The sequence below is a fragment of the Indicator indicator genome, chromosome 1 (assembly GCF_027791375.1).
Source record: "Indicator indicator isolate 239-I01 chromosome 1, UM_Iind_1.1, whole genome shotgun sequence".
NCBI classification, from domain to species: domain Eukaryota; kingdom Metazoa; phylum Chordata; class Aves; order Piciformes; family Indicatoridae; genus Indicator; species Indicator indicator.
In genome coordinates this window covers 83,046,506-83,059,923 of record NC_072010.1, presented here as the reverse complement: position 1 = coordinate 83,059,923, position 13,418 = coordinate 83,046,506, and the positions used below count along the sequence as shown (strand labels likewise).

Here is a 13,418-nt window from a genome sequence, read left to right as displayed (position 1 = left end):
ATGAGGTCTTCCCTCAGCTTCCTCTTCTCCAGACTAAACAACCCCAGTTCCCTCAGCTGCTCATCACTGGGCCTGTTCTCTGACCCTTCACCAGCTTTGAAGTTGCCCTTCTCTGGACACATTCCAGCACCTCAGTGTCCTTCTTTCTGGCAGGTAGCAATAGTGCTGTCAGCTGAGAAGCAGGGAATACCATGATAGAGGAATAGCTTTGTGCAGGCCCTCCAGACGTAACTCACAGAAGCCTCCAGCTTTAGCTTTCATTTTATCTGTTGGTATGACGTGGCATATCAGGTGAACTCTGAAGACATGGATTTCCCCAGGTCTGTATCAGGCCAAAGTTTGTCTTCCCTAGGGGAAGAATGCACTCCATCTCTCCTCCTGGGATCTTTGGCGTTTTCCTAGACATCTAGTTGTGGAGTCCCTTGTTTGGTATTCAGTAGTTTTGTTTCTCATATCAGATTCTGTGTACAGCAGGAGACCAGTTAGGGCTAGTTCAGTGTGAACTGGTTTATTCTGTCCAGGTGCATGATTTACCTGATTCAAAGGTGACAGGACCTGAGACTTTGAGGATTAATGGGACTCTAAGCAATCTGATCTAGTTGGAGGTGTCCCTGCTCACTGTAGGGATGTTGTACAAGATGACTTTTGAGGGTCCCTTCCACCCCAATACAATCTGTGAATCTGCAAATGGAAACTCCATTCTCAGGGCAGAAATGTGTGGGGCAGAAACACTCCAACAAAGCAACCAAACCCCAACCCTAAATATCAGGAAAAAGTCCTTCCTCTCTTTTTACTGCTAGCTTCTTCTATTTTGTAGTTTCATCAGTTACCTCCATGGAGTGCTTTGGATCTATGATCTTGGAAAATATCTTCTTGTCTGTCCTAAGATGTTATGGTACTGAAAAGAAGTGACCAAGGAAGCAGCATCCTACTTACATCTGTGATTGCTTTCTTGGCTTTTTCCTCTGCATTCCGGCACTCCTGCATCGATTCCTCCACTTCATTCTGCATCTGGGAAATGTCACCCTCCAGCTTCTTCTTTTGATTGATCAGGCTTGTGTTCTTTTATGTTTTTCAGAGGAACAGTGGAAAAAGAAGAAACATGATGATTAGAGACATAACTCCTCTAAACAGCATGGCACATCGAGGCTTAATGGTTTTACCAACTCCTGGATTACACAGAGAAGTACTTGGACAAGGAGGTCCAGGTATGAACTGAGGGCTGACCTGGACCTATAAGGCTTCAGACTGAGGAAATAATTAAAATCCTCTCAAAGCTGTAAATACTCCAATAAAATAATAAGCAATAGGCTGAAAGAGAAAAATGAGTAAGGCAGTTCAATTTGGAAAACTAATGGTCCATAATCAGTTAGGCAATGAGGAGACTGAACCAGAAGCCCCATGTCATCAATGAGCTGGATGAAACACTGTGCCTGTACCCCATTTTTGTTTCTTTCTGATGGTTATTTGGTGAGGAGAAGCTTTGGGATTGTAGCAAAAATGGTGGTGAGTCAGGACATGGCCCTCCATGGCCCTGAAAAAATTGTAGTGTCGACTGTGACAGAGTCATAGAATGGTCTGGGTTGGAAAAGACCTTAAAGATCATCTGGTTCCAACCCCCTTGCCATAGGCAGGGGAACCTTCCACTAGACCAGGTTGCTCAAAGTCTCATATAGCCTGGAGGCATCCACAACTTCTCTGGGCAACCCATTCCAGTGTCTTGCCACCCTCATAGTAAAGAACCTCTTCCTAATGTCCAAAGCCCACCCATGGCTTCACTGTAGCAGCAAACTGGTTTTGCAGCATGGAAGAAGGAAAGAAATCAAACTTATTCCTATTATCTTCCATCATCACTTTCTCTGGGAACTGTTTATCACCAGTTGGTTGAATCACAATTCCAGCTGACTTGAAGGGAGGGAAGGTGATATATCTACAGAGTGACTAACTTCCTCTTCCTCGCTTTATTCCTTGAAGGAGGGCAAGGTGTGTCTGCTTTATGGCAGCAATGGACAAACAGTGGCAGTGCCTGATAGACAAGTTCCAGTTCAAGCCAGTAAGGGAGAGAGCACAAAAACCAAAGAAAACCAACCTGAGTGTGAAGCAGGTTCACACGTTCAGTGGCTTCCAGCAGCTCATGCTCTGCCAGCTTCCTTGCTCGTTCAGTCTGGTCCAGCAAAGCCCTCAGCTCATCCAACTCTGATTGGAGAAGATTGTTCCTCCTGTCAGAGACTGCCAACTGCTCCTTCAGATCTTCATTCACATGTCCTGAGTCATCCAGCTGAACCTGAAGCTCCTAGAGTCATAGAATCATAGAATTGTTTTGGCTGGAAAAGACCTCTAAGATTGTTGAGTCCAACTTTCAAACTAACACCACTGTGGCCATTAAACCACATTCCAAGTGCAATGTCCACACATTTCTGGCACACCTCCAGGGACAGGGACTCCACCACCTCCCTCAGCAGCCTGTTCCAATGCCCGACCACACTTGCAGCAAAGAAATTTTTCTAACATCCAATCTAAACCTCCCTGGCACAATTTCAGGCCATTTCCTCTCGTTCTATCACCTGATGCTAGGGAGAAGAGACCAACCCCCACCTCACTCCAACCTCCTTTCAGGTAGTTGTAGAGAGCAATGAAGTCTCACCTCAGCCTCCTCTACTCCAGACTGAACAACCCCAGTTCCCTCAGCTGCTCCTCCCCAGACCTGTTCTCCAGACCCTTCAGCAGCTTTGTTGCCCTTCTCTGGACATGCCTCAGCATCTCAATGGCCTTCTGGTTAAACAAATCAGATGTTTGGGGTTTTTTTACCACTGCAATGGTGTTTTGAGCCTCTGTGCTTACTTAAAAAGAGCCCAGATTGCAGAGGTTGTGTGAGGCCCACCTAAAGAATTCCAATACCTTACAAAGAGGAGAGAATTAAATAAATGGAGAAAGGCTTCCTCCACACTGTGAGGTTTTGTGGTGTGTGGTGCAATGGGGGAAAGAACTGAGTGTTCCGATCTGTCAGTAACTAGCTGCTTAACCATGGGAGAGGACATGACTTCAGAGGTATCTTAGCAAAACACTTTTTTTTTTAAGCTATTACAAATGTTGAAGCAAACAACAGAATTGAGTAGATTCATAGATTCATAGAATGGTTTGGGTTGGAAGGGACATTAAAGCTCCTCTAGTTCCACCCCCCTGTCATGGGCAGTGACACCTCCCACTAGACCAGGTTGCTCAAGTCCTCATCCAGACTGGCCTTGAACACGTCCAGAGAGGGGGCATCCATGACCTCCCTGGGAAACTTGTTCTAATGTCTCACCACTCACACTCTGCCCTCTGGCCAACTGACTTACTCCCTGCTTTTAAAGGGCCTGCAAGCTGACAAGAAAATCACAGATCTCCAGTTCCTCATGAGGCACACTTTTTCCCACCACAGGAGGTTGTAGCCAGCAAGGGTTTAATGACAGGATCTCATCCAGTTTATGAACAAGCCTTGGAAGAAATCAGTTTTCCAGCATTCTCTTACACCAGATGTGATCACTAGCAGCTTTCCCTGCACATGCTCAGGAGCAGCTTCTCAAATTACCATCATCACTCTGGCTTTGTTCTGTACTGAATAAAACCTGGCCCACACCTACCACTGGGGGTTTGGGATGGCAGCTCTCATAGTACCTTTATTTGTGTCTGCAAGATACGTGCTGACTTTGTGGCTTCTGCAGCATGCCTGTTAGCATGGCTGAGCTGGATTTCCATCTCATTCAGGTCACCTTCCATCTTCTTCTTGAGCCGGATGGCCTCGTTTCTGCTCCGGGCTTCAGAATCAAGGGTGGACTGCAGTGAATCGATGGCACGTTGTTGGTTTCTCCTGGGAAGGACACATGAAGGGTGGATGAAGCCATTTTCATCTCTACACAGGAATGCAGAACTGCATGCAATGCTACTTCACTTTCTGGAAGTGTCTCATTTCCAGAAATGGGAGCGTACTTCTGAATGAATCACAGGTTTCCAGTGCCTCAATTCTAACTGTCTGATGTGCTTCACCCACTCAGCTAACTCCTGACCTGTAAGCAGCTACAGCATCCTCCTCCTGCACTTCCTTTGATGGCATGGGAGCAAAGAGTTCTCTCACATGTCTTGTAAACTCAAGAAAGTGCAGCTTTGAGACTAACAAGAAGCACTTCAAGTTTAGCAGTCTCTCACCAAGATCATAAGAATGTCCATCTAAACATGAGGAAGAACTTCTTTAACTGAAGGGTAATGGAGCACTGGAACAGGCTGCCCAGAGAGCTGGTGGAGTCTCCATCTTTGGAGACATTCAGCGTTCACCTGGGCATGTTCCTATGTGACCTCTAGGTGACCCTGCCTTGGCAGGGCAATTGGACTTGATGATCTCCAAGAGGTCCCCTCCAAATCCTACCATTCTGTGATTCTGTGATATTTCATGGAGTCCTAGAACATCATGTAGGAAGGGACCTCAAGGATCATCTGATCCAACCTTTCTTGGGAAAAGGAACAAATAGGTTCAGTAACAGTACAGAAATCAGACAAAGGTCTTGCAGTAAGCAACCTTAGACACCAGTACCCAGAACTTGTACCATGCACTGGCAATAGGTGTGGTGTTCCTTGGAAGTCTACAGGCAGGTTCTCATGCCCACACAGCCTCCCTGGATGCTCACAGGGCTGTGTTTGCAACCCAAATATATGTGTCCTTCTGTCATGGCTGTTCATTTGCAGTCAGTGGGGTTACTAGAGAATTGGGATTCTGACTGAAGAGTGGATTTTACAGAAAATAGAAAGATGTGGTAGCACTTTACTAAATTATTCATGGAATGGTTTGGATTCGAAGGGGACCTTAAAGATGATCAGGTTCCAACACCCCTGCCATGGACAGAGACACCTTCCAGTAGTGCAGGTTGCTCAAAGCCTCATCCAACCTGGCCTTGAACATCTCGAGGGAGGGGGCATCCATGACCTCTCTGGGCAAGCTGTTCCAATGTCTCACCACCCTTCACTGGGATGTTTTTACATCTCAGCCTTTTTCTGAAGGCATTTTTGGAAGGGATTAATCAAACTGGGGATAGGCAGCAACATTCTAAACTAATTAGGTGCTCTTGATAGTAAATGGCACATCTAAGCTGCAATTTATTGTGTCTTACAGTATATGTTGGACCACATTTCTTAAGCTCAATCGTAAAAGGAACAATTCAGGAAAGGAAATCTGTGCTATAGACATCTGAAGTTAGAAGAGATGAAACTCACCTTAATTACCAGCCTCCTCCCCCTGTGAAAGGCAGCTTGGTGCCAATGTGAAGATCACAAAGCAGAGAGAGACAGGTGCTTTGTGCTTCATTTTCTTGCCTATCTAATAGTCAAGCCCTGTGATGAAAGTTTCGCTGTTTTACAACCTGAAGATATGAACATGACTCATACAGGGAAATATTTATCTCACTGCTGACCAAGTTTTGCCAAAAGAGGCTGGGATCACTTGGTGATTACCAAGTCAACAAGGAGAACCTTGAGGGCGTTATTGCTTCAGGAAGATACTGAGCTACACTCCCAGGAGAACAACAATGTGTCTGCTGAACAAGTTAGGAGCAAAACATAGTTGGACTCCATGATCTTAGAGGTCTTTTCCAACCAAAGCAATTCTACTGTAACAAGCTGAGTGAGAAAATATCAATGATAGCTTGTCCTGAGATGTCTGTAATCCAGGCACTGAGATCTCTATAATTCAGACACCTGCAGGACATGAGAAGATGGTACCTGAAAGGGCTGAAACATTGTTTTAAAAACAATCAGCTTATCAGTCCTCATACCTACGCTGGCCAAGCTGAGCCATGGACTTGCCCTTCCCTAATCGTTACTTTATCAACAAACAATGGATTAACAGTGGATTAACAGTGTTGCAGCAATGACTAAGTCAAGGGCAGAGATTTCTAAAGAAATGCATACAATGTAAATGAGAGCATTCTCATGTGGAGAAGTGTATAGAATCATAGAATTGTTTTGGTTGGAAAAGACCTCCAAAACCATCACGTCCAAACATCAGCCCAACACCACCATGGCCATTAAACTATTTCCCAAAGTGAAATGGCCACATGTTTCTTGAACATCTCTAGGGACAGTGACTCTACCAGGGAGGTCCATAGCAGCCTGTTCCAAAGCCTGACCACTCTTGCAGCAAGGAAGTTTTTCCTGATATCCAACCTAAACCTCCTCTGGCATGATTTCAGGCTGTTTCCTCTCATTCTATTATCTGATACTAGAGAGAAGAGACTGACACTCACTTCACTCCAACCTCCTTTCAGGGAGTTGCAGAGAGCAATTGAGGTCTCCCCTCAAATCCGTCCCAGCCTAGCAGCACTTAAAGAGTGGAACTTTTCTTTAAGAGTGCACCTCTTTAGCCTAGAGCTAGTCTTCAGGGGTAGAGGAGAGACAAAAGCCGTCATCCTTCTGTTATAGAAAGGCTTTCCTTTTTTTTTTTTTTTTTTTTTGCTGTTTATGCCTTTCTCCTGCAAGCTTCCCTCATTTTCTATCCATAGTTTCTGCATCTCTGCAATTCTCACTGCTTACCCAACTCTTGTGCAATGGCAAGCTCTTCACATCCTCCCACACTCAGTGGAGCTGCAACTGCTGCATAAATTAACTAAATGCAAAGCTGCATAAATATGGTACTTTTAGGCTGTGCCTAGAAAATTTTCCACAGCTTGAACAGAAAGTGGTAGAATGTAAATAAATTACCATTGGATATAAAAGGGAAAATAATGATAAGGTCTAAATAATCCCATTGGTCAGATAACTAACATAAGGTCAGTTGTGTAAACTAACTTTCTCTCTTTTCAGTTTCCTTGCTCTGGCAGATACTGACTTGTCCTTCTGCTGGCTTTCTGACCTTGGCTGTGTTCCTTTGTTGTGGTTAAGTACTAACAGCCACTCTCTGCTCTTCCCTCTCTTTTACCTTGTACAAGGGGGAAGGGAGCAGGGAGGGGGAAGCTGTTGGTAGCCCCCTGGTTTTGTTCAGGGGGATTCTTGTGTTGTTTATAAATTGTAAATGCATGTAAATGTTGTATATTTTGTACATATTCATTGCATTTCATATTTTAGATTGTAGTTCTGCTTGTAAATACAGCTTCATTTGCTTTCTAACTGAACTAGTCTGGCAATTTTATGTTGGGGGGTAATTTTGACCCACCACAATAAATTAACTAAATGCAGAGTTACAGATTGCCTGAGGCTTGAGCACCACTTCTGGTTTCACCTGTGGTTTGCCCTGGGAAGCAGCCATCCTAGGTGATTAGAAGACAGCTCTCCAGACTTCCTTGACTCCATATTGTGACCATACAGACTTCGTGGCCCTTGGTCTGCTGCAGCCAGTTGATTGTGTTGCTCTCTGATGGGTTTATCTGTGTGCTGACAGGGACTGACCTGACAGGAGTATTTGAGCTAAGAAACAGTAATATGGTGGGACTTCCCCTGGGCAAGTGATCAGAGCTGGTTGGGTTACGGCTACAGACAGCGTCGGCTCGTGCTGATGTAACCATAGAAACATAGAATGGTTTGGGTTGGAAGGCACCTGAAAGATCATCAGGTTCCAACCCCCCTGGCATGGGCAGGGAATACCTCCCACTAGACCAGGTTGCCCAGTGCCTTATCCAACCTGGCCTTGATAACCTCCAGGGAGGGGGAATCCACAACCTCCCTGGCTAATCTGTTCCAGTGTCTTACCACCTTTATTGTAATGAATTTCTTCCTAATACCCTATCTAAATCCTCTCTCCTCCATCTCAAAGCCATTGCCCCTCATTCTATTACTACAAGCCCTTGTAAAAGGTCCCTCCTCGGCTTTCCTGTAGTCCCTTTTAGGTGCTAGAAGGGTGCTCTAAGTTCTCCCCAGAGCCTTCTCTTCTGCAGGCTGTGGTGCACCTGTGGTGCATTTGACTGGTTTGAGTCTTGAGGTTGTTTTTTATCTTTTGAGGTTTTCCCTTTAAATATAACCATGCTGCTTCCTGCACAGTACCTTATATTTTCCATTTCTTCTTCCTTTTCCGCCAGTTTCCTTTCAAAGTCTGCCTTCAGCTGTGAAAGTTCAAGCTGAAAACGAAGGGTCTTGCTTTCTTCATGCTCCAGAGCTCCCTGCAATGGAAAGCACCGAGGCCAGGAGTTATTGTGGTCTTTTATTGTGGGTTTTTTATTGTGGGTTTTTTTCCTATCAGAAATGGCTGCAGGAAGATGAAGCCTGGCAACTTCTCTTTCCATTCCCTGTAGCACAGTTTCCTCCCTACCTCTCTCTCTAGGCAAGGACATGAGAAGTTTATATGGAAAAAAAATGCATTTATTTGCCTTTTGATGCAACTTGGCAGATGGAAAACTGAGCAGCAAGCTCCGCAGAGGACAAATTGTCAAAGAGTCCACAGCTCACAACATGTTAGGGCTTGTCTGCATGGCTTTGCTATCAGTAGATGATCTCCATGCTACAACTCTGCACAGACACACTCTGGAAATTCATGGGCTTGTAAGGAATAGACCAAAACTTAAACAAGCTGCTTGTTGGGAGAGTCCAGGGGTCCACATATCCCCCAGCTCACTAGGATCTCTCCACATCATGAAACGTTGAAAGTCTCCCATTTATACAATCTTCTCAGGCAATATGACTTAAAGGAAGTCTGTGAGGCACTGGTACAGGTTGCCCAGTGGATGTCCCCTCCCTGGAGATGGTCAGGGCCAGGTTGGATGAGGCCTGGAGCAACCTGCTCTAGTGGGAGGTGTCCCTGCCTATGGCAGGGGGCTGGAACTAGGTGATCTTTAAGATCCCCTTCCAACCCAAACCATTCTATGAATGCATGGATCAATGAAAGCACTAACATACATCAGTTCTGCATGACAAAATCAAACATTACTCTGTCTGCTCTTCCCAGTTAACTTGAAGTCAAGTCTATGAAACAATGAAGAGCTGTTCTTGTGTCTTTATTCTTACATTTCATGGAAGTCAAAACCTAAACTGACAATAAAGATGTAACAGGGACTCTGACTTCCAGGTCTTGTATAAGCCAGACACAGTGATATTCCAGCTCCTAACAGAGAAGGAAAGCACAGAACTGAATATCATAGAATCACAGAACGGGTTGAGTTGGAAGGGGCCTTAAAGATCATCTAGTTCAAACCCCCCTGCCATGGGCAGGGATACTTTCCATTATACCAAGGCCTCATCCAGCCTGGTATTAAGCAATTCCAGGGGTGAGGCGTCCACAACTTCTCTGGGCAACCTGTTCCAGTGTCTTACCACCCTCAGAGTGAAGAAGAACTTTACTACCATATATTATGACTAAACCATCTATTTTGGAAGTGCTGCCTGCAGGGTAAACTTGCACAGGCTTAACTGTGCTTCCCTGGAGAGATGTTGGAAACCGAATCGAGGCTGTGAAGACAAAGCTCTCCGAAATCCTTGGTAACCCCTGGCCATCATGCAGCAGCCACAGTCAGTTGAATGCACACTTCATGCCAAGGGGCCACAGCACATTAATGGGAACAGCAGGCAGAAGTACTGTGTCACCAGTTGGTGACTGCCAGAGCCCCAAATTCACAAGGAAGGGAGAAAATCTGTATTAAGCCATTTCCTTCACAGTTCAACCAAGATACATCACCACTTTACTTTTGTTACTTCCTAAGATCACTGAGCTTTAGGAAGCCATTCCACACAGTCCAACAAAGTAAAGTGTGTCCCTTAGATCCCTCAAGCACTGATGTATTCTTTCTTACTGACAGAGCACAACATCACTCGCCACATCTCAGAGCTGTGGAAGAAAGGCATGCTCTTTCCTCTGCTCTGATCATGACACCTGCTTGTTTGGCTGTGAAATCCCTGCAAAGTATAAAGCATCCTGTAGGAGACAAAAGAAGTCACACAGCATTTAAGGTCTTCATAGAGCCCTCACTGGACGATGTTTGTTTTAGCAGATCATAGAATGTTAGAGGTTTGGAAGGGACCTCTAGATATCATGTCAAACCCTCCTGCCAAAGCAGAATCATCTAGGGCAGGTTGCACAGGAACACATCCAGGCATATTTTAAAAGTTTCCAGAGAAGGAGACTCCACAACTTCTCTGGGCAGCCTGTTCCAGGGCTCCAGCACCCTCAGAGCAAAGAAATTTCTCCTCATGTTGAGGTGGAAATTCCTGTGTTCCAGCTTATACCTGTTGTTCCTCGTCCTATTACAGGACACCACTGAAAAGACTATGGCACTTTCATCTTGACACTCACCTCTCAGATATGTATAGACATTAATAAGATTCCCTCTCAGCCTTCTGTTCTCAAGACTAAACAGTCCCAGTTCTTTCAGTCTTTCTTCATAGGAGAGATGTTCCGGTCCCTTTGTTCCCATAGCTCTCTGTTGGACTCTCTCCAGTAGTTCCCTGTCTTTCTTTAACTGGGGAGTCCAAAACTGGATACAGTATTCCTGGTGTGCTCTCACCAGGGCAGAGTAGAGGAGGAACAGAACCTCCCTAGATCTACTGTCCTTTAGGGAACAATTCAAAAGAAATGCTTCACTAAAACCCCTTGCTATGAGCTGTGTTTCTTCTAGCCAGCAACACCCACACCCCCTTCTCAGCTTTGAAATACACTTTCAGAATTAACAGCTAAGCCCTTCCAGTTATTTCCAGTTGGCTTGTTCCATCCCTCTTGGGTCCAAGTATACTTGCGATTGAAGACATTAATGCTAAATGTCTTGACCAAACTCCTACTGGGAGTCAAAGATTTTCTAACTGGTCTGTTTTCAATTGGATTCTGACACTGCTACCATTTTTTGAAGCAGCATCCAACACAACATCTGAGACACAATAAAATCTAAAGTTGTTAGGAGGGTAGTTTTGTTGCTCTCAAAAACAGGAAATGGTGAATTTGTGGTTGGAAACTAGACACCGGAACTGTCTGATAAAACAGTCCAAGGTTGTAATTCTCAGCAGTTCCTCTTTCCTGAAAGACCAAAATATTCCATGCTAAAGTGGAGAGGGCTGGATTATCAGGAGCTGTTCTGAGCTTCCTGAAAGGTGAAAACAACCACCCAACAACAAAAACCCAGTATCTGCAAAGCACCACCTTTGAAAGCACTTCAGCTGATGGTCTTAGAGGTAGCATCTCCAAAAGTCAGCATTCTTGGAAACCCTAGATAGGGAGACCAGAAGAGCTGAGGTTGCACTTGTCAACAATCAACACATTGGCTGTGCTACTGAGGAGATGAAACAGGAAGGAAAATCATGATAAAAACACCCTTTCCTCTTCCTCTGAGCTTTCTTTCCTTACCTCTGCTTCTTCCAGAGCCAGTTGAACTTCTGACTTCTCTTGTTCAATCTGTTTCTTGGTTTTTTCTATTTCATGGAGGCTCTTGTTTCCTTCACTAATCTGGTTGGTGAGATCAGAAATCTCCTCTGAAACAAGACAGGATGGGTGGCTTTAGCCATCAGAGTGCTCCAAACATCCTGCAATCGATCGAGTGTGAGCGCAGGACCCATGCCTCAAACTGCTCCCTGAATCATAAAGTCATAGAATTGTTAGGGTTGGAAGGGACCTCAAGGATCATCTAGTTCCAATCCCCCCTGCCATGGGCAGGGACACCTCACACTACATCAGGTTTCCCAGAGCCACATCCAACCTGGTCTTAAAAACCTCCAGGGATGAGGCTTCTATCACCTCCCTGGGCAACCTGTTCCAGTGTCTCACTACCCTTATGGTGAAGAACTTCTTCCTAACATCCAATCTGAATCTACCCATTTCTAGTTTTGTTCCATTCCCCCTAGTCTTATCATTACCTGACACCCTAATATGTCCCTCACCAGCTTTATTGTGCAAGTGCAGCAACTTCTTTTACCTTTTACCAGCTTGAGAGCACAGACTTTCTGGTGAACACTTTTTGAGGGCCATGAAGATGATCAGAGGGCTGGAGCACCTCTCCTATGAGGACAGGCTGAGAGAGTTGGGTCTGGAGAAGAGAAGCCTGGAGAAGAGAAGGCTCCAGAGAGTCTTTAGAGCAGCCTTCCAGTACCTGAAGGGAGCTAAAGGAGAGCTGGGGAGTGACTTTTTACAAGGGTTTGTAGTGATAGGACAAGGGGCAATGGCTTTGAGCTGGAGGAGGGGAGATTCCAGTGCGGCCTTCCAGTATCTGAAGGGGGCCTACAAGAAAGCTGGGGAGGGACTTTTTAGGATATCAGGTAGTGATAGGAATGGATAGCTGGAAGTGGAGAGATTCAGGCTGGACATGAGGAAGAAGTTCTTCACCATGAGAGTGGTGAGAGCCTGGAATGGGTTGTCCGAGAAGGTGGTTGGGGCCCCATCCCTGGAGGTGTTTAAGGCCAGGCTGGATGAGGCTCTGGCCAGCCTGCTCTAGTGTGTGGTGTCCCTGCTCATGGCAGGGGGGTTGGAACTAGATGATTCTTGTGGTCCCTTTCAACCCTGACTGATTCTATGATTCTGTGATTTAGACTGGAGATTAGGAAGAATTCTTTACAGTGAAGGTGGTGAGACACTAGAACAAGTTGCCCAGGGAGGTCATGATGCCCCCTCCCTGGAGGTGTGAAAGGTTAGGTTGGATGAGTCCTTGAGCAACGTGGTCTAGTGGGAAGTGTCTCTGCCCATGGCAGGTGATCTTGAAGGTCCCTTCCAACCCAAACCATTCTATGATTCTGTCATAACAGTTTAGTTTTCCTCTATGATCTGCAGGCTACCAACACTGTGCTCTGTTTTGGAAGCTGTCTAGGCTTCACTCACTGCACCTCTGTCCTTTTTCTTGTCTGTCACCTGAGACTGGCACCTCTGCCAGTGATCTTCAGGTGAGCAGAGGGAAGCCTGCTGTCTTCTGGCCATACCAGTTTCTAAATTCAAAACCCTCATTGCCAGCATCACTCAGTGTCTCCAAACACATCTGAAAGCTAGTCTGAAGGATGACATAAACACCTTTCCCCACAACTGCTACAGGGCACCTGCAGCCCTCCTGCTGTCCTGTGGTGTGTTTCTCATGCTGGATGTGGGGCCTGCATAAACCCTACCTTGGAGGTTCTTGTTTTCCCTTTTCAATGTCTCCAGATGGTCCAGTGTCTCCTCGTAGGCATTCTTCAGCTTGAAGAGCTCGGTGCTAAGACCACGAGCCTCCTTCTGGGAAGCCTCCAGCTCAGCCTGTGACTCTTCATACTTCTGCTTCCAGTCACTGATGATCTTGTCAAACCCACGCTGCTTCTTGTCCAGGGAGGCAGCAGCTGAATTGGCCTTCTCCAGGTCAATCATCATGTCTTCCAGCTCATTCTGCAGCCTGTGCTTTGTCTTCTCCAGAGAAGAGCACTTGGCATTAGCTGCCTCAATTGCTTCCTCAGCCTCTTGCAGGCGAGCAGCAAGCTTCTTCCTATCAGGTGGGAAGAGGCAGTGAAATGACAGTGCCACTGCTGCCATG

General features: G+C 45.8%; 1 protein-coding gene across 1 annotated transcript in view; it reads right to left on the bottom strand.

Moving 5' to 3' along the window:
- Nucleotides 1–13,418, bottom strand: part of MYH15 (myosin heavy chain 15) — a 66,420-nt gene that overhangs the window by 5,917 nt on the left and 47,085 nt on the right. Inside the window, exons 32-37 of the mRNA XM_054400027.1 lie at nt 13,021–13,370; nt 11,282–11,406; nt 8,002–8,117; nt 3,658–3,850; nt 2,090–2,293; nt 937–1,062 (exon numbers count right to left, since the gene is read on the bottom strand). Of these exons, the coding sequence (XP_054256002.1) occupies nt 937–1,062; nt 2,090–2,293; nt 3,658–3,850; nt 8,002–8,117; nt 11,282–11,406; nt 13,021–13,370 (1,114 nt within the window). The remainder of the gene's footprint in view (nt 1–936; nt 1,063–2,089; nt 2,294–3,657; nt 3,851–8,001; nt 8,118–11,281; nt 11,407–13,020; nt 13,371–13,418) is intronic.